The 25,533-nt window shown below is 44.2% G+C and overlaps 2 protein-coding genes across 4 annotated transcripts in view; both read left to right on the top strand.

Moving 5' to 3' along the window:
* The window catches only part of SYTL2 (synaptotagmin like 2), a 67,351-nt gene extending 57,631 nt beyond the window's left edge, over positions 1 to 9,720 (top strand). The window contains exons 16-19 of one of the 2 annotated variants that reach the window (XM_075849940.1): positions 1,294 to 1,359; positions 1,470 to 1,573; positions 4,727 to 4,932; positions 8,759 to 9,720. In XM_075849940.1, the coding sequence (XP_075706055.1) occupies positions 1,294 to 1,359; positions 1,470 to 1,573; positions 4,727 to 4,932; positions 8,759 to 8,904 (522 nt within the window). In that variant the 3' untranslated portion in view covers positions 8,905 to 9,720. Of the gene's footprint in view, positions 1 to 1,293; positions 1,373 to 1,467; positions 1,574 to 4,726; positions 4,933 to 8,758 lie in introns of both variants that reach the window. The other variant, XM_075849941.1, reaches the window with a different exon arrangement.
* A 7,281-nt stretch (positions 9,721 to 17,001) lies between these two features.
* Positions 17,002 to 24,639, top strand: CREBZF (CREB/ATF bZIP transcription factor). Of its 2 annotated transcripts, XR_012881268.1 has the most exons (4): positions 17,002 to 17,968; positions 18,415 to 18,489; positions 21,183 to 21,281; positions 23,180 to 24,639. XR_012881268.1 is itself a non-coding variant. In XM_075851411.1 (2 exons), the coding sequence occupies exons 1-2, from the start codon at positions 17,115 to 17,117 to the stop codon at positions 18,428 to 18,430; spliced, it is 870 nt and encodes a 289-aa protein (XP_075707526.1). In that variant the 5' UTR covers positions 17,002 to 17,114; the 3' UTR covers positions 18,431 to 23,124. The 2 variants fall into 2 exon arrangements, 1 of the variants encoding a protein (XP_075707526.1); XM_075851411.1 differs by lacking the exon at positions 23,180 to 24,639 and having other exon boundaries at positions 18,415 to 23,124.
* Positions 24,640 to 25,533: the final 894 nt, after the last annotated feature.

Below are 25,533 nucleotides of genomic sequence, written 5' to 3'. Positions count from 1 at the left end.
TTTCTGAAAGTGGACACCTGTCACATTGTAAAAATGCATCACTTCACAATCATTGGGCGCCTTCAGTGTCTGACTGGAGTACATTGGGCCCAGATGAAATAATTCTTGGGGTCCACCCTTCAGCTATATAGAAATAATGCAACCACTCTTGATTGTGTAGTAAAACGTCTGTAGCAAAACAAAGACCAATATTACCACCATATAGTGGTAGATATCAGTTTTACACAGGCGCTCCACAGACCATACAAGTTGATACAGTACAGTAAAATTCAGTAACTCACAGGTGATGTCTTCTCAGATTAGTCGTTCACTTTCTCTTTTTTTTCTTCTTCATCCAGTGCAGAACACCATGACTTCCTCCAGCCACTAGTCTCCTCTGGGGAATTTTCAATACATACATCTTTGGCTCCTTGCTTTTCCAACAACCTCCACACCTACTGCAAAAACTTTCCATTTATAGTGCTCCATATGGAAATAATGCCCCCACTTGGTGCCCCACACTGTAATAGTATCCCTCTTTTAGGTCTCACTCAGTAATAGTGGTCCATTATACTCCCAACAAAGGAATGCTTCCATATGTGCTCTCACACAGTAGCAATGTCTCCCTTTTTACCCCCATACAGTAGTTCGGTCGCCTCTGTGTCCCAATATAGTAGGTAGATCCTCATTTGCGTCCCCTTTGGAGAAGCTCTGACCCATTCATCTAGTTATCACAATTTGGTCTTTGTCAGTTGCTCCGATCCTTTCACTTATCAATTTTTCCAGCTTCCAACATATCAACTTGATGAACTTACTGTTCACTTGCTGCCTAATATATCCCTCCCAGTATCCATGTTATTTACTTCACCTGTCAGTGGTTTCAATGTTACGGCTGAACGGCGTATAGTGTAAGGGCCCTTTTACACGGGCCAATTATCAGGCAAGCGCTCGTTCATTGACTGATCATGTAGTTCATGCAGCCTAAAATATTATCTTCGTCGGCATCACATCTCCCTGTGTGAACACGGAGACGTGCTACCGATATGATAGAAATGTATGGGGACGAGCGATCGTAGTAACAATCACTTATCCCCATACATAGCTCCTTGTGAAAGGAGCAAACGGGCGCCGATCAACAAGCGATCTCATTGATCGGCGCTCCTTTTGAAGGCCAATGTTGGCCGGTATAACAGAAGGTGTGAACAGATCTTTTGTTTCTAGTGCACACAGTAGTGTTGTCTATTACATGTAACATTTATTGTATGTTGTTACATGTCTTCATTTCTGTGTTTTTGTTTGTTTGTTTTTTTGAAGACGCCGGCATCTGGTATTGGGTTAGAGAACAGAGGAGAGATGAAACTGTCTATGAAGTATATTCCAGTGTCACCCTCTGGTTTGTACTGCTATTACTCATATGGTTTCCCATCTATCATTTCTCTGTGACAAATAATACTAACTTGAAATAAAAATATTTTTGCCTTATTCCAGAGGTTGGTAAAAAGCCGATCACAACTGGAGAGGTGCACATCTGGATCAAGGAGTGTATCCAGCTGCCGATGCTTCGTGAGAACAAGATCAACTCCTTTGTAAAATGGTAATTCTGTTTCACCTCTATTTCACGTATAATATCGGCTCTTAGTGAACTCAGACAGCATTGTATATGCTGGGAGTTGTAGTTTTGCAATTGTGGGGTCCATACATCTTTTTCAGTAGTAACAACCATTACTCAGGTCTTTAGCCCAAGGTAGATTTGCTACTAAATTAGGGACAAAAAGGTATGAGAAAGTATGGCAGGACTTAAAGGGTAACTAAACGTTCAACAAACTTCTGACCCCCACCAATCACTAAAACTAAGTGGCAGACGTGCTCGTCTGAGCGCTGAGCCGCTGAGTGTCTGTTTGGCTTTTTCTGGAAATCAATGTATCGGAGTACAGGCTCAATAGAAAGTCTATGAGCCCGTGCTCCGATACATCGTCTTTCCGGAAAAAGCCGAACAAACTAAGCGGCTCAGTGCTCAGACGAGCACCTCTGCCGATTTTCGTTTTAGGGATTGGTTGGGGTCTCCGTGCTCGGACCCCCACCAATTAAAACTTATGACATGTCAGAAGTTTGAATGTCTAGTTACCCTTTAAAGGGGTTTTGCCATCTTGGACATTTATGGCATATCCATGGGATATGCCGTAAATGACCTAATGACCCGCACCGATCTCTAGAACGGGCCCCATGACCACGTCCTACCTTAATTTGCTTTCGCTGCTCTCCCGCCACTGTCCGATGAGGTCGGGAGTACGGAAACGGCTAAGCTACGCTGTTTCCCGGAACTCCGATGCGGGTCCCTATGGTTTCCATAGCTCCTATCCGACATTTATGGCATATCCTGTGGATATGCCATAAGTGTCCAAGATGGGAATACTCCTTTAACCTTGAACCTATTGTTTTATATTCTTAATTTTTTTTTTTTTTTTTTTTTTTAAATCAGGTCCAAAATTCTGTGCCGATTGATTTCATGGTATTTTTCTCCATGTTTCTGTTGCAGAGCTCCAAATCCTTTGCTTCTCATCCCAGCCAAAGCATTACATGATACAGTAATGGCTGCCTGCAGTCACCAGAATTTTCTTATTTGATCCTATGGCTGTGTGAAGCAGGGGATTTGGAGCTCGATCACCGCTCTGATCCCACAAAAAAACATATATTTATAAATTAATCTGCACAGAATTCTGGACCTATTTTAGATTCCAACAAATCTACTAATTGGGGTGCAAAGTCCCTTTAGAAAAGATAGATAACTGGGTAGAGCGTTTTATATCATATCATCATATTTGTCAGGCTACACCCAAAACCATTTTTTATTTTTATTTTTAGGTAGTCTTTAAAAAAACACACAAAAAAAACATGGTTATATCAGATTAATACGATTATTAAACCGGGCTGAATGTCTAGATCAGTGAGGGGAATTGATGAAGATTGACTCTTCAAAGTACATTGGCATGAAATGCACCAAATTTATTAAGCACACACCTCATAAAAAATTTGGTGCATTTTGGATTGTCCAAACCAGAAATGTTAAATCTATACTAGCAATGAAATGTGTAAATTTCTGGTTTATTTAGTAATCCGCCGTTGCGTTGGTGGACCTGCTCTTTCCAGCTAAACCCGCCCAATGGGAGGCGGAGGCGTTTTTTTCCTGAAAGCGGAAAAACAGTCTTGCGGGAAAAAGAAGCGATAGGGCATATCTTCGGCCGTTTACATCTCTGACCTCCCATTGACATCAATGGGAGGCAGAGAAAGCGTATTTTGCGGCGTTTTTGCCCGCGTCACTCAATGGCCGCGATTGAAAAACGTGGCAAACGGCGTGCAGGCAGATCAAAATCTGCCTTAAAATTCCAAACGGAATTTTGAGGAAGAATTTTCTGCCTTGCAAAAAAACTCTGTGTGAACATACCCTAAAAGGGAAGAGGCGGAAAAAGTTGCAAACAATAGCACAAATATATGGCGCATGCCAGAATTTGTGACTCTTTAATGTGTAAATCTGTTAATAAATTCCCCCCTGTGTGTTTGGTGCATGTGCACATATAAGAGTCACAAGCTCCTGTAAGTGCACATGCGTCTGCTGCGGCACCTGCGCAGATAAGAGGCCAGAGATGGTGGACGAAGATTTCACTTGTGTATATCATGTTAATTCACATGGACAAATAGAAAACGGGTCCTGATTGTTTACATCGGCCACAAAACTTCTTCAATCCGAGCCAAGTGGAAAATAAAGATGAATTAGTAAGTTAAAGAGAACCTTTCACCTGCCCATACATGTGCAGCATGTAATGGGGAGGGCTGCACAAACCCAGGGGCACTTTACATTTTTTTTTTTTCTACCCTCCTCCGTTATTTAGATATCGGTGCTGATATAATTGGCGCCCGATATTTAAATAACCGCCTGAACGGTCAATGGGGCATGTAATTGGCAGGGGGCGTGTAACATCGTTGTGACACTGTCCAATCCGCTACAGACCGTGCCACCGCAAGGGCTGGAGAGAGGAGAGCTTGCGTGCGCACACACGCGCTCTCTCCCTCTTCAGCTCTCTACAGACCAGGAAAAGACTGATCTCTCAAGAGAGATCACAGTCTTATCTGTCGAGAGCTGAAGAGCGAGTCGGCGCATGCGTGCTCTGGGCTGCGCATGCGCACGCTCTCCTCTCTCCAGCTGTGACACTGTCCGCAGCTGATTGGACACGGTCACAGCGATGTTACACGCCCCCTTGCCAATTACACGCCCCATTGACCGTTCAGGGGGTTATTTAAATATCGGGCGCCAAATATAACGGCACAAATATGTAAATAACGGAGGAGGGTAGGAAAAATATGTTAAGTGCCCCAGGGTTTGTGCAGCCCTGCCCATTACATGCTGCACATGTATGGGCATGTGAAAGGTCTCTTTAAATGACTTCACATTTTAGGCACTTTTAGTACGTAGTAAGTGGTCAACCATTTTTAAGTGTAGGGTTATCTTTAGTAAACCTATACCAATATATAAGGGAATTGAAGAAGCTAAATATGTGTGCGTCTCCAGTGATAAAGATATAAGTATCTATTGGGCAGGAAGTTCAGGCTGCCATAAAACAGCCTGCGTCCGATGATTCCACACAGTTTTCACATTTTTAATTAATGTTGACTTCGTTCTTCATGTTCGGCTGCCGTCTCCAGAGTATATAGTCCTCAATTATTTACACATTTCTTTACCTTATGTTTGCAGTACAATACTGCCAGACACGAGCAGGAAAAGTCGACAGAAAACACGAGCAGTGGACAAGACGCCAAATCCGATTTTTAATCACACGATGGTTTATGATGGGTTCAAGGCAGAAGACTTGAGAGAAGCCTGTGTGGAGCTGACCGTATGGGACCATAATAAACTGTCTAATCACTTCTTAGGAGGGATAAGAATAGGACACGGAACAGGTAAAATCAAGAGCACCAGACTTCTAATAGATGCCATAAATATAGTACTCTGGTGGGTGGTACTTTACCCACTGTACGGACCCCTGAACTCAGACAGGCCAATGTCCGACCCATTAAAGAGCCTCTTTGAGGGGTCGGACATTGACTTACAGTGTAACTTTGTCTCTAGTGCCACCTACAGGTAGTTTTTCTTCCTTCTGGAGTACATCTCATTTGCATACTTTTACCAGAGAGCGTTGCCATTAAAGAGGCTCTGTCACCACACTATAAGTGCCCCATCTCCTACATAAGGAGATCGGCGCTATAATGTAGGTGACAGTTGCACTGCTATTTTTACCACGTTATGAGCGATTTTAGATTTATGCTAATGACTTTCTTAATGCCCAACTGGGCGTGTTTTTACTTTAGACCAAGTGGGCGTTGTACAGAGGAGTGTATGACGCTGACCAATCAGTGACCAATTAGTGTCATGCACTTCTCTCCATTTATTTAGTCAGCGCTTAGGGATCCTGCTAGATCACTATGTGCTGTCTTATACTGACACATTAACGTTTCTAAAGTGTTTAGACAATGAATAGACATTCCTTCCAGCCAGAACGGGATGTTTATTCACAATCCCGACACTTCGCTAACGTTTCTGTGGTACTTACAGCAGAGCAAGCGTAATCTCGCTGTAACCTGTCATTTACAGCGTGATCTCGCGAGATTACGCTTGCTCTGCTGTAAGTACCACAGAAACGTTCCTGTAGTGTAGGTATTGTGAATAGACCTCCCGTCCTGACTGGAAGGAATGTCTATTCACTGTCTAAACACTTAAGTATCGTTAATGTGTCAGTATAAGGGCTCGTTTACACGAGCGTGATATACGTGCGTGCGACGCGCGTGCTTTTCACGCGTGTCGTACGCACCTATATTACTCTATGGGGGCATGCAGACAGTCCGTGAGTTTTTCTCCGGGTGAGTCAGCTGAAAAAAACTCACGACGTCCTATCTTTGTGCGCTGTTCGCGCATCACGCACCCATTGAAGTCAATGGGTGCGTGAAAATCACGCTCACCGCACGGAAGCACTTCCGTGCAAACAGCGTGATTCGCGCAACAGCTGTCAAACTCTGAATGTAAACAGAAAAGCACCACGTGCTTTTCTGTTTACAAACATCCAAACGGAGTGTCATCATGATGGCGGCTGCGCGAAAATCACGCAGCCGCGCATCATACAGGGCTGACACACGGAGCTGGTAAGTGCCTTTTGCGCACGCAAAACGCCGCATTTTTTGCGTGCGCAAAACGCACACGCTCGTGTAAATGAGGCCTAAGACAGCACATACTGATCTGGCAGGATCCCTATGCACTGACTAAATGAATGGAGAGAAGTGCATGACGCTGATTGGTCACTGATTGGTCAGCGTCATACACTCCTCTGTACAACACCCACTTGGTCTAAAGTAAAAACACGCCCACTTGGGCATCAAGAAACTAATTGGCATAAAGCTAAAATCGCTCATAACGTGGTAAAAATAGATTGTTTTTCTAAATAAAAAGCATCACTGTCACCTACATTATAGCGCCGATCTCCTTATGTAGGAGTTAGGGCACTTATAATGCGGTGACAGATCCTCTTTAACGTTACTGAAGTGTCTTGAGCGTGAATAGACATCGCTTCCAGCCAGGACGCGATGTCTATTAAACACTTCGGTAACGTTTGTGTGGGACTTACTCGAGATCACGCTTGCTGTCATGAAGTCCCACACAAACGTTACCAAAGTGTCGGGAGTGTTTAATAGACATCGCGTCCTGGCTGGAAGCGATGTCTATTCACTCTCAAGACACTTCAGTAACGTTAATGTGTGAGTAAGTGACAGCACATCATGATCTAGCAAGAACACTCTGTACTGAGTCATGAATGGAGAGAAGTGTATGACACTGATTGGTCAGCGTCATACACTCCTCTTTACAACACCCACTTGGTCAAAAGTAAAAACACGCCCAGTTGGGCGTTAGTCATTAGCATAAAGCTAAAATCGCTCATAACTTGGTGAAAATCGTTTTTCTAAATAAAAAACACTGCTGTAATCTACATTACAGCGCCGATCACATTATGTAGGAGACGGGGCACTTATAATGTGGTGACAGAGCCTCTTTAAGACACTATCGATCAGCTGGATCTCTGCAAAGGAGAACCAGCACCTTCCAAGAGCATTAAAGAGGCCAAAAAGTATTCATTAGTGAATCATTAAAGTGTAACTAAACGTTTGACAAACTTCTGACAGGTCATAGTGACATGTCAGAAGTTTGGATTGGTCGGGGTCCGAGCAGGGAGACCCCCACCAATCGTTCGAACGAAGCAGCTGAAGCGCTCGAGTGAGCGCTCAACCGCTTCGTGTCTGTTTGGCTTTTTCCGGAAAGCCGATGTATCGGAGTACGGGCTCATAGACTTTCTATTGGGTCCGTACACCGATACATTTATTTCCGGAAAAAGACTAACAGACCCGAAGCAGCTGAGCGCTCACACGAGCTCTTCAGCGGTTTCTTTCTAGCGATTGGTGGGGGTCCCAGTGCTCGGACCCCCACCAATCCAAACTTCTGACATGTCAGAAGTTTGTCAAACGTTTACATTTGCTTGCTGGGCTTTACAGACCTTCGCTCTTTGTTGTTGCATATTCACCTCTTTGGTCATTGAATTTATGGCTGATTGTATTGTAAACTTTTACAACAATGGACCTTCAACTGCATAGAATTAACTCTTCTGCAGGGTCAGATCAAGATTTATGAAGGCCCCTGTGCACAAATATTGTCAGGGTCCCTGTTTTGTTTTTTTGGAAGGGGGACTAGCTCAGAAGATACAGGTGAAAGATGAAACTGTATGGTTACAATATATAAAAAAAATATTTAAAAGGTGGCACCATCACAAGATTAAGAATGTAAGGGGCACTACAATTACTATGCAGTTTTTAAATATTACCCCCATTCAATGCACAGAATAATCCCACCACAATGCCCAAATAACACCTATATAGTAGTGCCCTAATAATTCTGCCATACACTGCACAACAATAGTATACTAATGCCCAGGTAACCGTGCTCATGTCCAAGGTTTTTAAAGGGTAAATATAATATTAAATGTTGGTCATTCAAATAAATGGTTGGCTATGTATCATAAGGACAGGCTAGATCTGCCAAAGAAAGAGGAGCTCCTAATTCTCGGGACGCCTTACTATGACTTCCATATGTCTAATAAAGCATAAGAAAGCGGTTGTTTTCAAGAGACCATTTCTTAAAAGGGGGTTGTCCGGGATTAGGAAAATTTGGCAGGTTGTGTGTGGTATTGCAGCTCAGCCATATTCACTTTTAACAAATTGAGCTGCAATACCAGACACAACCAGTGGGCAGGTGTGGCGCTGTTTGTTTTCTAAATAAATCAGCCATGTTTTTCTAATTCTGGACAATCCCTTCCAGTCAGGCATCAGAGACTGGTAGTTGACGGGCATTTTCTCCTTTTGCCCTCCCTATAATCCTGCCCTGTTCAGCCAAGTTAAACAATCATGTTAGTGAGGAAAACTAGTGATAAAGATAAATAATAATGCCGGGTTCACATCTGCCTTCGGGCTCCCATTGCTCTTCAGTCATAGGAGCAGAACAACGAATATAGCGGAAAGCTCTGCATGACGGAAACCATCGGCGTCCGATGGAACCCGTTGACTTTAATGGGTTCCGTTGACACTCCGATATGGTTTCCGTTATTTTGTCTGGAAAAAACGGAGCCTCCAATGCAGATGTGAACAGCCCCGAACCATGTTACTTACAACTGACTGTGTTATATTCCCCCAGGAAAGAGTTATGGAACAGCTGTAGACTGGATGGACTCTAGTCTTGAGGAATCAATCATGTGGGAAAAAATGATCGCCTCACCCAACACCTGGATTGAGGAACTGCTGCCATTACGCATGTTCAAGATGGCCAAGCTCTTAAAATAAATTGGAAAAATATCATTATATTATATATCCTTCCATAACATCCCGGCACGGTGTTCACTTTTCATAACGGTAATCCTCACTTGCTTCCTTTAAACCTCAGTAGATGCCTTCATAAGCCCAAAATGTCATCCGAACTACCCATGTTTGACGTAGTGGTCTAGCTTGAGCACGGAATATTCTGAGACAATTGAACGGTATTGTGTTCTGCTGACTTTTTGACCATTATTTGAGATTGTGGTACAGATATTGCTTCTTCGGCAGCTCCATTCATTTACTTGAACCTTTTATTGGGCACCAAAATCCGTGATCTGTCTGGTGGTGATCATTATTGGGGACACCAGCTCTAAAAGGTTCCGGGTGCATTCCTCAATGTCATGGCTGTTTGGTCCAAGATGAAGGATCTCGTACTGAATGTTACCTTCGGTCAAGAAGCCATGATAGCTAAAAGGGTAGAGCCCTTTTAATGGTCAACATTTGTATTGTATCTCCCTCCACTTACGCTGCTATCGTTAAATAGCTCAGACTTCATTTTCGACCGGTGACTATCGTCAACGACATTTCTGTCATGGGAGGGTGACGTGAAACCAAAGCTCTTTCTTTTTTTGGCTCTGTAGGTTTCTTCTACTTCTAGTGATCTTTTTTACAAAAATGGGGGCAGACGGTGTAAAATATGGTAAATACGGATCTCTATAAATATATTTAATTTTTATTGCATTGTGGCTAGAGCAGTTTGAATATTCCTACTTTCACCATGGTATATGTGTTTTTCTGTACTTTAAATGTAAAACATAAACTTCAACTAAATATATACTTGTGTTTATGGGTTTTGTACAAAATAACATGTAAAAGAAAAAAGAATTTTAGAATGTAAATGTATATATGTAATTATCTCAATAAAATGATTGAATTCAACACCAAATATTTCTGGCTATTTTTAATATAAATATAATACAATATTTATAAACCATATAAAATTGTTTTTCCATTCAGCTGATATGTATTAAAAAGATAAAATTAAAGTTTTTCATGTTTGAGTTCTCTCATATTGCCAACAAGCTATTCATTGTACAACACATGCTAAAAGCTGCAACCAGCCAGAAGTTTGAGCACCAAATTGTAAACAAAAATTTAGACTTTCCATGATAGTCTCATATTTATTGATCATATTCTGCCCAAATTGCAATCAAAGCTAAATTTATTTTTTAAAAGTGAAAACCATTTTCTACACCCCCCCCCTTCCCTTCAGTGCTAAAGCATGTGAAGCAACAACATTCAGAAAGTCAGAGGTTGGCCTGCTTTGCTCTGCGTGAGAGGCAACTTGTTTCAGGAGAAATCTTCCCTTAAAGAGACTGTCACCACATTATAAGTGGCCTATATTGTACATGATGTGATCAGCGCTGTAATGTAGATTACAGAAGTGTTTTTTATTTAGAAAAACGATAAATTTTTGACGGAGTCATGACCTATATTAGCTTTATGCTAATGAGTATCTCAATGGACAACTGGGCGTGTTTTACTTTTTGACCAAGTGGGTGTTGTGGAGAGAAGTGTATGATGCTGACCAATCAGTGACCAATCAGCGTCATACACTTCTCTCCATTCATGTAATCAACGCATAGTGATCTTGCTACATCATGATGTGCTGTCACTCACACATTAACGTTACTGAAGTGTCTTGACAGTGAATAGATATCACTTCCAGCCAGGACGCGATGTCTAGTCACAATCCCGACACTTCGGTAACATTTGTGTGGGAGTTAATGACAGCAAGCGTGATCATTAACCGCAGCATGTCAATTTATGCTGCATTTTTGTTGGCTTTCTGTCGCGGGTTTTACATCCCCATTGAATTCAATGGGGATGCAAAACCTGCAACAGAAAGCCAAGTGTTGCGACTTTTCATCCCATGTGACCACTGCAGCCAACCACAGTCTGCAGCATCACATGGCCTGCAACGTCATCGTAGGAGGCTGGAGCGGACGTCAAAGGAGGGAGGGGGTAAGTATGAGCGCTTTTTTCCGCAGTGGAAATTCCATCCGAAAAACCGCTCCAAAATGTGGTACGATTTTTCAGACGGAAGGTGCTGCGGGGGTTCCAGGTCGGATATGATGCCATTTTACGCATGGGAACCCGGAGACGCAGACGGACCGTTTCATATGCGCAGACAGCCCGTTCACGCGCGTAGATGGCCCGCGCACAGCACTTTCTTTTCTTACACATTTTTTTGCGATATAGGACACTTACAAAACGTACTTACTTTTTAACATTTTGACGTACATTTTGCTTTCCTGCACCAAGCCAAGTTTGAAGAGGCTCATAGGTGTCAGAATGATAAAAACACCCCCCCCCCCCCCCGTAAGTTACCCAGTTTTGAAAACTAGACCCCTTAAGGTATTCTGACTAACGTTGTGAAACGCACGTCGAGGTGTCTCCTCAGGTGCATACCTCCATTTTCCATCATGTCCACCACAGGTCACTAGTCTCATCAACATTTTTTACTTTTGTACTTTGCCATTTGATTGTCTGGTACCAAGGCACAAATAGTAGGATAATCCCAGGTATTTCCTGCCTCCTGATGTGCTATTAAGTGAATATTATAGTAGTGACTCTGGCATTGACTTTTTGAATGGTGTGACTTGTATTCACCTGAGACCGTTTTTACTTATGTGTTGTTTTTTTTTTGTACTATGTTTGTCTAATAATTGTAGGGGGGTAATTTTGTCCTCAGAAAGGGGACCAATAAAGTTTATTTTTAGATTATTCTTGAGTTATTTATTATTGATTAGTTCCATTCGACAACATTGGTTTTGTGAGTATAATTTGTGTCTTATGCTATAGATATATGCTCGGGAGATATATATATATATATATATATATATATATATATTTATAATTTTTCTCTTATGGTATTCATCTAGGGGTGTAAAGTATTTTGACCCCACCGTTTTTCCAGGAACTAATGCAAAGCAGGTGGGAAAAAAAAACAAAACACTTTTTTTTTCACAAATGTGTCATTTTAGGAACCGATTTCTTGTACAGCAGACGTGGGAATGAGGAAATGCACCATAAAATGTATCACCCTGTTTCACCTGTGTTCAAAAATATCCCCATTGTGGCCCTAATGCATTTTCTGGACACACGGCAGGGCCAAAAAGGAAGGAGCACCCGTAGGCTTTCAGGACACACATTTTGCTTGAAAAGGTTTCAGGTCCTATTACACATTTATAGAGGCACTGAGCTGCCAAATAGATAGAAACCCCTTGTAAAGTTTTTATAGCATGAGATAAGGTGTAAATATATATATTCGTTTTTTTTCCCCCTCAAATAGTTCATTTTTAGGGCATATTTATCATACACCGTGTATAAAACAGGTGAGCTACGCCTTAAAGGTATTACTATTGTATGCCTTCGTATAGAAATATGCCGCATACTCATCATTGGGGGACAAACCGAAGGTGTGAAGTGGATTTAAAGAGGCTCTGTCACCATATTATAAGTGGCCTATATTGTACATGATGTGATCGGCGCTGTAATGTAGGTGACAGTAGTGTTTTTTATTTAGAAAAACGATCATTTTTGACGGAGTTATGACCTATTTTAGATTTATGCTAATGAGTTTCTCAATGGACAACTGGGCGTGTTTTACTATATGACCAAGTGGGCGTTGTGGAGAGAAGTGTATGACGCTGACCAATCAGTGACCAATCAGCATCATACACTTCTCTCCATTCATTTACACAGCACATAGCGATATAGCTATATGCAGCCACATAGACGCACATTAACATTACTGTGTTGGATGAAATAGGCAATATATCCAAAAAAAAAGGAATAAGAATGTATCCAGCTATGTGGAAAACTCGAGCATGTTCACAGGATGAAAGAGAATTTGTAGGGCTGTAATTACTTTATTATTCAAAGTGACTGGTCGCACGTCTCTTTAGCTCCATCAATCCCTATATAAGGAACAAATGTGCCAGGTGACGTGGTACACCATAAGGCTGGGTTCACACAAGCACATTAACGTCCGTAATGGACGGACGTATTTCGGCCGGAAGTCCCGGACCGAACTCAGTGCAGGGAGCCGGGCTCCTAGCATCATAGTTATGTACGATGCTAGGAGTCCCTGCCTCGCTGAGGGACAACTGTCCCGTACTGTAATCATGTTTTCAGTACGGGACAGTAGTTCCACGGAGAGGCAGGGACTCCTAGCATCGTACAGAACTATGATGCTAGGAGCCCGGCTCCCTGCACTGAGTTCGGTCCGGGACTTCTGGCCGAAATACGTCCGTCCATTACGGACGTTAATGTGCTCGTGTGAACCCAGCCTAACAGGCTCCTGCCCGGCAAGGTAGGGACTGAAATGTACGTAAAACAACCAAACACCTGCAGAATATATAAAGAGGCAGTGTCCAACACCATCTAGAGGGACAGTGAAGAACCACTACTCCCCAAATTAATGTCGGTATTTCTAGAAGTATTGTCTGGTGTAAGAGGTCCACCAAAAACCCGAACAAAACTGTGATAAAGCCCATAGTGTATAGATAAGGAACAGCTCGCTTATTAGAAATCCTCCGAATAAAAATGATGTCGTATCCCCAGTCAGTCACCGCTTTTTATGGCAGGACATTCAGGCCCTATTCCACTTTGAGATATTTTGGGATCCAACCCAATATTATAGAATCCAGAAAAGTAGACTTTCCCCCCTCCCAAAAGAAAGTAATAAAAAAAAGAAATCCCTAAAAGAACCCTAAATTTTGGCCTCTCCTAAATATACAGCGAAGCTGCTTCCCTAAAAGAAAAAAAAAGATGTACAGAAAAATAAAATCCCAAATAAATCCTGCCTTTTAACTTATAATTCACAAAAAAAATAAATAAATTGTAATGTGCGACGGTATGATACATTTCAAAACTGGGACTTCTGCATAGACCAGTGTTGGAAGGACAAGAGGAACAATAATATCGTGACTCACTTTGCTGTCCTCGTTTGCGCAGTCCCGGCACCATTTTTTGGGCTATTTTTGTTTTGGTGTTGAAGGGATGGGGTGGAAAAAATGTTTTTCAACAAATCGGCGTACCTCCTCTGACTCATGGACTACTCTCTGGTCTGCAGATTGAATTTCAGGCGAAAGTGATTGAAGATCTCCTATTTCAAAGAATGTAGCCCTGACCGCTGATTTTTATATACAGGACAAATGCATTGTGCATCGCTACCTGGATGAGGTAGAGTGCCACTCTCTTATACCATGCTCTTGTTTTCATTTTAACCAGCTAAGGTTGTAACATCTGGTCACACAAATCTACCCCACCCATGAATTTGTTATAACCGATGACACACACAGGCTTTTGTCTATCTGCAGAGGCCCCACGTTCTCTGTCCTTTTCTGTTGCACTTGAATGGATATTGCTGATATTGTAGATGTCCTTGCGGTCACAAAATTTTAAAGCCAGCATCGTCTCAATTTGAAAAGTGCGTGACTCTCCCTTTTGGTCGTTTTTTTTTATTTACAAGTTACATATACATAGTTACATAGTTAGTACGGCTGAAAAAAGACACATGTCCATCAAGTTCAACCAAGGGACGGGAAAAGGGAAGGAAAAATTTCTACACATAGGAGCTTATATTTTTTTGTTCTAGGAAATTATCTTTGCCTTTTTTGCAGCATCTCCTGTCCCTGCTGTGACGGCTCATGCGGTGACTATTCCATAGATTCTCAGTTCTCACAGTAAAGAAGGCTTGTCGCCTCTGCAGCTTGAACCTTTTTTTTCTCCAGACGGAGGGAGCGCCCCCTTGTTTTTTTAGGGGGTTTTACATGGAACAGGATTTCACCATATTTTTTGTATGTGCCATTAATATATTTATATAAGTTAATCATGTCCCCCCTTAGTCGTCTTTTTTCAAGGCTAAATAGGTTTAATTCTTTTAATCTTTCCTCATAACTTAAATTCTCCGCGCCCCTTATTAGCTTCGTTGCTCTTCTTTGTATTTTTCATCCTTTCTATGAACTGGAGCCCAGAACTGAACTGCATATTCTAGATGAGGCCTCACTAATGCTTTGTAAAGTGGTAATATTACATCCCTGTCCCGCGAGTCCATGCCTCTTTTAATACACGACAATATCTTGCTGGCCCTTGAAGCAGCTGATTGACATTGTGCTGTTATTTAGTTTATGATTTACAAGTACACCCAGATCCTTCTCAACAAGTGACTCCCCCAGTGTAGCGCCCCCTAGGACATATGATGCTTGCAGGTTGTTCGTCCCCAGGTGCATAACTTTACATTTATCTACATTAAACTTCATTTGCCAAGTGAACGCCCACACACTTAGGCCTCGTTTACACGAGCGTGATATACGTCCGTGCGACGCGCGTACTTTTCACGCGTGTCGTACGGTCCTATGTAAGCCTATGGGGGCATGCAGACAGTCCGTGAGTTTTTCTCAGCGTGAGTCCACTGAAAAAAACTCACGACATGTTCTATATTTGTGCGCTGTTCGCGCATCACGCACCCATTGAAGTCAATGGGTGCGTGAAAACCACGCAGGTCGCACTTCCGTGCGAACTGCGTGATTCGCGCAACAGCTGTCAAACTCTGAATGTAAACAGAAAAGCACCACGTGCTTTTCTGTTTACAAACAGCCAAACGGAGTGTCATAATGATGGCGGCTGCGCGAAAATCACGCAGCAGCCCATCCTATGTGATGATACACGGAGCTGTTAAGTGCCTTTTGCGCACGCAAAACGCACACGCTCGTGTACACCAGGCCTTAGTTTGTTTAAATCCGCTTGCAATTCAAACATCTTCCATAGTCTGAACTATATTACATAGCTTGGTGTCATCTGCAAAATAGAAATAGTGCTATTAATCCCATCCTCTATATCATTAATAAATAAGTTGAATAATAGTGGTCCCAGCACTGAACTCGGGGGTCACCACTAATAACCGGGGACCATTCAGAGTATGGGCTTCTCTGGTGAAGCCCCTGACATCACTGTCCATATACGGACAGTGATGTCAGGGGCTCCGTCTATGAGCGGAGTCTGAGGCAGAGCATCGGTAATTCTCTGGCCGGGGATTACACTGCAGGAGTTGCCCTGCCCTGACATCACTGCCCTTATATGGACAGTGAAGTCAGGAGCTCAGTCTATGAGCGGAATCCCCGACCAGGGAATCGGCAATGCTTTGGCTGAGGATTCCGATGCTCCAGGAGGAGTGAATGGCAGAGCAGGAAGCGGATAGCTTCCTGCTCTGCCATAGTATTCAATTGCATCTGTTTCCTGAGGATGCAGATACAATTGAATGTAGCAGTTGCAGGGACAAGTCCCGGGACAGCAATTTGCCGGGACTGTCTCTGTAAATTTGGGACAGTCCTGGCAAATTCAGGACTGTTGGCAAGTACGCTCCTCCAGGAGCGGAATACCCTGCCAGAGTGTTGCCGATGCTCTGGCTGAGGATCTCCACTCCTAGAGGAAATCCCTGACGTCACTGTCCATCTATGAACCACTTTACATACATATATGCCACTCCCAGAGGGAGGCACAAAGGCTACAGGGGGGGGGTGGCACTATCTACATGGACACTGACACTAGGGGCAGCATACTGTATGGGGCATGTGTGTGGACAGTATGCTGTATGGGGGAATTTGTTTGGGCATTATACTGGATGGGGGCATCTGTGTAGGCATTATACTGTATGGCGGCTGCTATGGGGCATTATACAGTGTGCGCTGAACCGGTTGGGTATGGGTGGAGATTGTTTGGGATTAGAGGCGTGGCTTAAAAGGGAAAAATTGCAGTGACGCACATCGGTTGTCCCTCTTTGTAATAATAGAAAGTTGGGAGGTGTGCAGGATCGCGTGCCTGGTGGACGGGTGTAGCCTCCAGAAAATGGTCTGGCCTGCAAAAAGAGCGTGGTTGACGTTAAAAAATTGCTTGTCGCAGTATCGGGTCTAGTAAGTGCAAGAAAAGATTTGCGCGCCATTAGGTAAAGGGCGTGGCTTATACCATCACGTGGCTCCACTGCGCGCGCCATCCAACTGTCAATCAATAACAACACGCCTTATTAGGGCTGAGCGTGACGTCACCTGATACAGTACTTCCTGCTTCCGCTACCTGCACCAAGACGCCATTACAACGTTGCTAGTGTTTGTTTCCCCTCACGCCTTCGACCAAACGTGTATGCGACGTCGAAAAGTAGCTGTGGGGTCACTATGAGGCACCGGCAGAGAGAGCGTCCTAAAGCCGCGGCCGGTAATGCTCGCAGCAGAAGGAAGGAGAGAAGGAGTCGTGCAGCGGCCCCCAAAGAGACGACTACACCCGGAGACTGCAGTGCGCCTTGCGAGGGCGCTCTACTGTCAGAGCTAAACGAGCTGCTCTCTGTGGAGGAGGCCGCGGCATGGTGGAAGGAGGACGAGCACCCCGAAGACCCTTCCCTCACCGACCTCTTACAGCAACTAGTCGAGGCTGACGACTATACCGGCGCTCGACACAATGGACTGGCAGTGCAGCGGCCTAATTGCCTAGATGAAGCCTCGGCCTCCGTTATGAACGTATCTGCGGTCGACGTCCCTGACGAGCTACACCTGATGGCCGCTAGGGGGGGCGTAGCAGGCAATAAGAACGCAGTGGCAGCCCGCCTGAACCGCCTCCGCAAAAAAGAATATGTCAGCGGCCTAGAGTGTAAGGTCGCCCGGCTCTCTAATGAGAACACACGTCTGGAACGGGAGCGGAGGACCCTAGGAATACGCGTCCGTGAGCTGGAGTCAGAGACCCGCTACCTGAGAGCCGTGCTAGCCAATGACAGCGCGTTGTCTCAGCTCCTGAGCAGACTGACGGGACTGGGCGGAGTCAAGTTGTCTACGTCACTTTTTCGCGACCCTTCTGTGAAGCCTGATGACCACGACTACGCGCTGCCAGGACTTGTCACTACAGTAGACCAGGAGGAAGAAGAAGAAGCAGCAACAGCAGCGCCCTCTGGTGGAGTGTGCCTACATGTGGACAAGGAGAAGGTGTCAGTGGAGTTCTGCCAGGCCTGTGCCAGGAGCGCGGCGTCTTCAGTCAAAATGTAGGGTCAAGTAAAACCGTTCTGACTTTTATGTGCTGGACAGATCCTGCGGACAGACACTGGGGGTTGTGGGGGTCTACAGCCGCCATGTTACCTGCTATGGACAGAGAATACGGCTGTATATGTGACATTACATATCGCAGTGTATTAGGGGGTCCTCCAGGATTTGGGCTTTATGCATAGTGGGCAATGTACATAGCATGCCAGATGTGTAGGGGCATACCCTATACAAAATGCTGGAGACCCTCTTAGAGATTTGTATTATAAATGTAAAGCCCAAGTCTGCTGTCAGTCATAGTGACACTTTATTATGTGTTCATCTGATATACTGGGTGGAGTTGCACTTGATGGCGCTCCGTGGGTAGGAGTTCAGGCCTTCGTTGTATATCGTGCATGTGTTCTGAATCTGCTGTCATTATATCATACTAGTAAACCTCTCTTGACAGTTTTTCTTTTAGGTGAACTGTCGGCTTGCTCCATTGCAGGAGTTAAAGAGCAGTCCCTTTTCGCCTCGCAACCTGGTAAGGATCCAAGTCGCTAACTAATGCAGACCGCTAGTAAGGGGCAGATATCTAATGTCACGTGATGACGCCTGCAGTTCAGTTGTACGGATACATAAAGGACCATTGCAAACGTCACTTCTTCTTCCAGACACTTGTAGATTCTAGAAACACTTCAGGGGTTTAATCTCTGCAATATCCATAGTATAGTGTCTGGCTGGTGGTGAACCGCAGTGATACAAGAGGCAGCCGTCAGCAGATACTTTACATGGGTATTATCCATTGCATATCCGGCTCCACTTCGGTGGATGCCAAAAAGTTCAGACCCCCCTTGGCTGAGGGCTTGGACATGGACTATAACCAGTGCACCAGCCACGACCCTCAAGGTCTAAGCTCTGGGACCGAATGTTGACATGGTAGAGCATGGGGAAGCACTACTGTCAAATAACAGCATCTTTATAATGTCCATGTATGGTTAATCCAGGGTTTTTGGAGCAGAGTCTTGTCAGGCAGCAGCACTCCTCCAAGCAGTCGTTGATGTCCTCTTAAGGCCTTGTTCACACAGTGCAGGTTTATTGCAGATTGTGCATGCCGTTTTTAAACGCAAATCAGGCGACACTTTTATAAGGACTCCCTTTTTTTTTTATATGTATATTTTCTGTTTAGATTTTAATTTAAAAAAAATTACATGCAGCAAGTCTGCACTGTGGGAATAAGGCCGAACTGTGGATCTTGTGACCCGTGCCCTGCACACCAGTCTGTGTAACCTACTATGGGTATTGGAAAGATGCGTTTATGTAGTGAGTTACTGTCAGGATGGTAACGGTTTAAGGGTATGTTCACACGGCTTATTTTCAGCAGTTTTTTGGGCCGTAAAATGCCCCGAAAAAAACTTCTGAAAGTACGGAAGCTGAGCGCCTCCAAACGTCTGCCCGTTGATTTAAATGGGAAAACGGTGTTTCGTTCCAACGCAGCGTTTTTTTTTACGCGGTTGTTTGAAATAACGGCGCGTAAAAAAAAAAAAGCCCCGTAAAAAAGTGCATGTCACTTCTTGAGCCGGTTTTCATTGAGTCAATAGAAAAACACCGCAAAAAACGCTTGATGCTTAAAAGACGACTGGAAATCAGAGGCGGTTTTCCCTTGAAAACAGCTCCGTATTTTACAGCCACTTTTAGTTTTCTCGTGTGAACATACCCTAAAGGTTCATTCAAATTTTTTTTTTTATACAAAGCGCTTACAATGCTATAAAACAACAAAGTGTAGTACTCCTCTTATCCTTACCCTGCCGCCGGTCTCTTCCTGCTCCAGCAATGAGGTGTTGACATGACGTGCGACCACTGCAGCCAATCACAGGCCGCAGCCGTGACTTCAGTGGTTTCGGCACCTCATCGGGGGAGCAGGAAGATGAAAGATTGTTAAAGTGAGGCAATGTAAGCTCTTTTTAAAAGCATTTTTTGTGGCTGGACAACCCCTTTTAAGTTCCCAGTGAAATAACTTTTGCCTTCATTAACATTTATAGACGTAGATGATGATTTCAGAAACATTAGTAGAAATGAGGAGTCCACGATTCTATATTCCCTTTAAGGCCAGGATCACATATGCAGTTTTTGAGTCTGTTTTGTATTTTTGCCAAAGTTAGAGGTCAATCAAAAAAGAAGAAAAGTTATAGAGAAAAGACTCTTCCTTATTGTGTGACACAAAGTACTGGATCAAAAACTGCATGTGTGATCATGGTCTAAAGGTTACGTTCACGTGCTTTAGATTTATTAGACATTTCTGCCACTGTCCCCTTAGGGGTTGCAGAAATTCATGCACATGCTGCAGAGATAATGGAATGGATTTTTCTGTAACGCGTTTCCAGCATGTGAACATATTCCTCCACCTTCCCAACACTGACCACTGATCGCAGCAGAGGGAAGGAGCAGGTGGGAGCTACACCGTGACTTTTGCTCTGACGCTGTTTGGATGGGACAACCTCCTTTACATTGGGTTGTCCCTCGTATGACTATCCCAGAGGATCGGGAACAGTCTGATTCCCTGTAATAGTAACGTCTCCTCTGTTACAACCTTTAAAGGGGTATTCCCATCTTAGAAGTTCACGGCATGTCCTGTGGATACACGCGGGTCCCACTTCTGGAACCTGCAGCGATCTCCAGAACGGCAGTTACGGAAACAGCGTAGCACAGCGAGCCCGGCTGTTTCTGTAATCCGACCTCTCTCTCTATGGACGAGGTGGATATTTCATAAATGTTTAAGATGGGGACACTCCTTTAAATGTCTTACAAGGGTGTAACGATTACAGGGGATACGACTGGTGTCCCCCATAGCGGTTTCACCCAGCACATCCTCATTGCCCATTACAGAGCAAAATGTCATGGTGTCGCTCCGGCCTTAGAGGACCATGAACGGGGCCGGGTTTTATAAGGATATAGCTAGTTTGTGTGCAACGTTAATATTGTCTGTAAAGTGAGATTTCAAAAGGCATCCGTTTTATTACATCATTAATCGTCTGATACAATACCTTGTAGATATCTCTACTAAGACGTTTATTGTAACATCCACGGACAACTATCCCCATCATTTATAAGCTTCACTAGGAGAGATTAATAAAGTGCATTCGTGAAATATTTCCATTGACTCGGAAACCTTTTGGAATCTCACTTCTTTCCATTGAGCGTGTGTATTTAGCATCCTTGTTTTTTTTTATGCTAAAGTGGATTCATCTGTTTGGGGCGGAAGACTCGGGACCGGCTGCTGCCCACACATGTCCTGCTTTGTATTAAAAGGTAGTATGGTACCGGAGGAGACCGGAGGTAATCACAGGGTTTTCTTTTCTATATATTTTCTTTTAATGCATTGTTATGTAAAAGTCTATAACGTGTGGGGAAAAGCAGAAACGATTGATATTTCCTGGGGACTTGGATATAAAAGCAGATTCCAAGCCTGGTTGCCTTACAGTGCATTATAATGGTTTATGGCAGAGTTCACACGTTGCAGTTTTGACGCAGATCGCAACCTTTTGCATGGCAAAGGATAAAATATGCAGATTTTCATTGCCTAAACTCGGCCTAATAAGAGCAAGGTGCTGCTGGATCAAATGCCGCAGGACTCTGCCCAACCTGCAAATATAAGTATAGACTGCGCGGACATGGCTTGTTCTTTAAATCCGTGTCATGCTCCACCTCTACAGGCCCTTGCCGGAGCTCGAACAGACCCCATTACAAATCAATGGGGGGGGGGGGGGGGTCTGTCGTGCAAAATATCCAGCACTTCATCGTGACTTCTGTTATAAACTGAAGCCACGACAGACATGAAGAGCCGAATTCTCTTCATCTGTGGCTGAAATTTTATTAGAAATAGTCTGCAGTAAATTTTGCTTGCTCTGGGGTCGTCCTGGTAGCCTCGGGCACATCACTGAACAGTATATATTGTCGTTATTGTACGCAGTATATCAGACCATATTCCATATCTCCTAGGGAGAGCATACAGTCAGATACAGCATCCAAGGGATCATTGTGACCCGCAGAGCAGAGTAATATTGACATCACCGATAGGTCAGGCCAAGGAGGAGATAAAAATGTTTTTTAGTAAAGACCAATTAAAAGTCTAATGGAGCTAAAATATTAAAGGGGATGTCCACTACCGGACAACTGATGCCCTATCCACCGGATAGGTCATCAGTATATGATCCGTGCGGGTCTGACACATAGACCCTGCACTGATCAGCTGCTCCAGTTGCCTGCGGGCACCGGATGTTATTGTCTATTATGCGATGTCAGGAGCTGGAAGCAGTTGGTTCTGTACATAGCACAGCGGCCGTGCTGCAGAACTGCCGCTATTCACTAGAATACAGGACTGCAGCTCGGCCACTATTCACTAGAATACAGGACTGCAGCTCGGCCACTATTCACTAGAATACAGGACTGCAGCTCGGCCACTATTCACTAGAATACAGGACTGCAGCTCGGCCGCTATTCACTAGAATACAGGACTGCAGCTCGGCCACTATTCCGTGGCCAAAGCCAACTGCTTCCGGCATGTACGTCCAGTGCGGGGGGGGGGGGGTGTGTCGGACCCCCGCAGATCATGTACTGATAACCTATCCGCTGGATAGGTCATCAGTTGTCCGGTAGTGGACTACCCTTTTAAATGACTTCAGATCAACTTAGGTTGATAGAAAGATACACAAGATTCCGTGGATATCTGCATTAGATCCGGAGGTGGGGGATGGGATACACAGTGTTGCGGACATATTTTGGCCATCTGAACGTGTCTATGATGGGATGGGTTTTAATACCAGACAATCTGCTTCTACCTGCGAGTCCCGCACCTCACGTGGGGAGAACATGTATGTGAAGGTTGAGGAGGATGATGAGCGTTGATGTATAATTTTTTTGTTCTGTTATTTTCTACTCCCGTTGCATCCTGGGAGATTAATGGCAGTCGGATGCTGTTCATGTGCATTCACTTCTGTATCTGATATTTTGGGAACAAGGGGGCAGCATTGGAAGAAATGTAGCTGTATATCTCTGTATCGTGGATTATATCATGTTCTGGATAGTATAAGAGAAAGATGTAATAAACCAATTGCTGCAAATTGTGTGTTTGTTTATTCTTGTGCATGGGGGAGGGGCGGTGCGAAACATGAAATGTATGATCTGCATAGTAATGATGTCATCATCCATTAACGTCTTCTCTTTGTTTCATACAGCCTCCCCCTCAGCGCCCACATCTCTTACATGGCGGCGGAGTCGGTAGATTGCAGAGTGAATGACCCTCCTGGTAGTTTTCATGTCTGCAGCAGATGGTACATGAAAAACACTTGACCAGGGACGTTCCCCCGACAAGCACCATTGTTTTATTTGGCTAGGACTGCACAAACTTTTTGAAGTGAAATTTTCTGATTTTAAAAGGGTAACTAAACTGAGGGTCAGGTCAAAAGTCCCAGCCGATTGCTAAAACAAAGCAACAGAATCGCTCGGCTGAGCGACGTGCCGTTTTGTTACTGATCAGCTTTCCTCGGTGCATTGTACGGGCTGAACAGAAAGTCTGAGTCCATACATCACTCGCACGGCTTTCCGAGGAACGCTGATCAGCCATGAAGCGGCGCAGCGCTCTCGCCCGAGCGATTCTGTTGCCCCGTCTTACCGATGCTCGGACTCCCACCCATCAAAACGTCTGACATGTCACTATGATCAAGTTTGTTTTTGAAGTTTAGTTAACCTTTTAATAAAAACTTGTCCTAAACTGCGCCATAGTGTAAGGGCTCATTCACACGAACGTGGGGAAACACCGCTGATCAACTTATATAGCAAAAAGATCAAGGCGGCCGAATGTTTCCCCCGCAGTGGAAATATAGCATTACATGGCCCCCATTCAATGAGCCACCATTTAATATATGGTCAAATATGGGGGGCCCCACCCTCTGATGTTCCTGTCCCTCCAGGTATGGTAAGACCTGGTGGGATTAGGGTATGGATTCTTCACTGAAAATTCACAGCAGTTTACAGTACAATACAAGCGGTCCTCAAAACCCCATCGGCAAACTTTAAAATCTGCAGCTTATTTTGGAAAGAAGCTGCAAGTTTTACACTTTTCCCCGCATAGGGTGAAATCCACCGCAAATCTGTGACCCAAGTCCATTGTGGAAAAATTCAGCCTTGTCTGAACAGACCCGAATAGGACATGTGGACAGACACCCAGTTATGACAAACCCCTCCAGTCCTCAGATTCCAACCGCACACATTTATGGTCACAGTTGGTGGATTTTCGCACGGAGACCTCCACGGATCGCTAAAACGGAGCGCTGTGCCGCTTAATGGCTGATTGTATTGAACCCGTACACCACTCCCAGAAAAGCCAAAGTCCGTACACCGCTCGCTCGGGTTTCCCAGGAAAGCTGATCAGAAATGAAGCGGCTCAGCTCTCATCCGAGCACTTCTGTCGCTTCATTTTAGTGAGCGGTGGAAGTCTGTGCTCGGACCCCCACTGATCAAAACTTCTGACATGTCAAAAGTTTTTTAAAAGTTTAGTAACCATTTGATGGCTATGGCAGGAATATCTCTTTAACCCCTTCCTGACATTTGACATATAGCTATGTCATTAGCCAGGTAGGAGGAAGTATGAGCCCGCTCCATACATTGCGGGTGTCGACTGTATGCTACAGCCAACACTTCACAGTAATGGGGGGGGGGGGGGGGGGGTCGCTCATGAGCACAACCCTGCTTGTTTAACCCATTTAATGCTGTGGTCAATAGCGACCGCAGCATTTAAATTGTTAGAGGGGGGAGGGCGCCCCCCTCTAGCAGCTCATTGTGGCGATGGTTGCTATGGCAGCCTAATGAAGACCCCCAGGTCTGCCAGAAAGATGAGATACATTAGTATTGCAGTATATAGTACAAGCGATCGATGGTTCAAGTCACCTGGGGGGACTAATAAAAAAAATACGTAAAAAAAATATTTTTTATGTACAAAAAAAATAAGTATTAAAGGGGTTGTCTGAGATTAAATGACTTTGTTAAAGAGGCTCTGTCACCACATTATAAGTGCCCTGTCTCCTATATAAGGAGATGGGCGCTGTAATGTAGGTGACAGTAATGCTTTTTATTTAAAAAAACGATCTTTTTTCACAACGTTTGGAGCGATTTAAGTTTATGCTAATGAGCTTTCTTAATTCCCAAGTGGGCGTATTTTTACTTTCGACCAAGTGGGCGTTGTACAGAGGAGTGTATGACGCTGACCAATCAGCATCATGCACTCCTCTCCATTCATTTACACTGCACTAGCGATATAGATATATCACTATGTGCAGCCTCATACACAAGCCCTAACATTACTACAGTGTCCTGATAATGAATACACATGAAATCCAGCCTGGATGTCATGTGGACTCAGAATCCTGACACTTCTGAATCTTTTTTTTGTGAGATTCCGGCAAGTGACACCAAATCTCGTTCAGCTCCCAGATCTCGCGAGATTTCGTATCCGTTGCTGGAATCTCACAAAAAAGATTCAGAAGTGTCAGTATTCTGAGTACACATGACGTCCAGGCTTGATGGTCATGTG

Source organism: Rhinoderma darwinii, chromosome 2 (genome assembly GCF_050947455.1).
Source record: "Rhinoderma darwinii isolate aRhiDar2 chromosome 2, aRhiDar2.hap1, whole genome shotgun sequence".
Taxonomy (NCBI): domain Eukaryota; kingdom Metazoa; phylum Chordata; class Amphibia; order Anura; family Rhinodermatidae; genus Rhinoderma; species Rhinoderma darwinii.
Note: the sequence above shows the minus strand (reverse complement) of the source record. Positions and strands in the feature narration are given on the sequence as shown.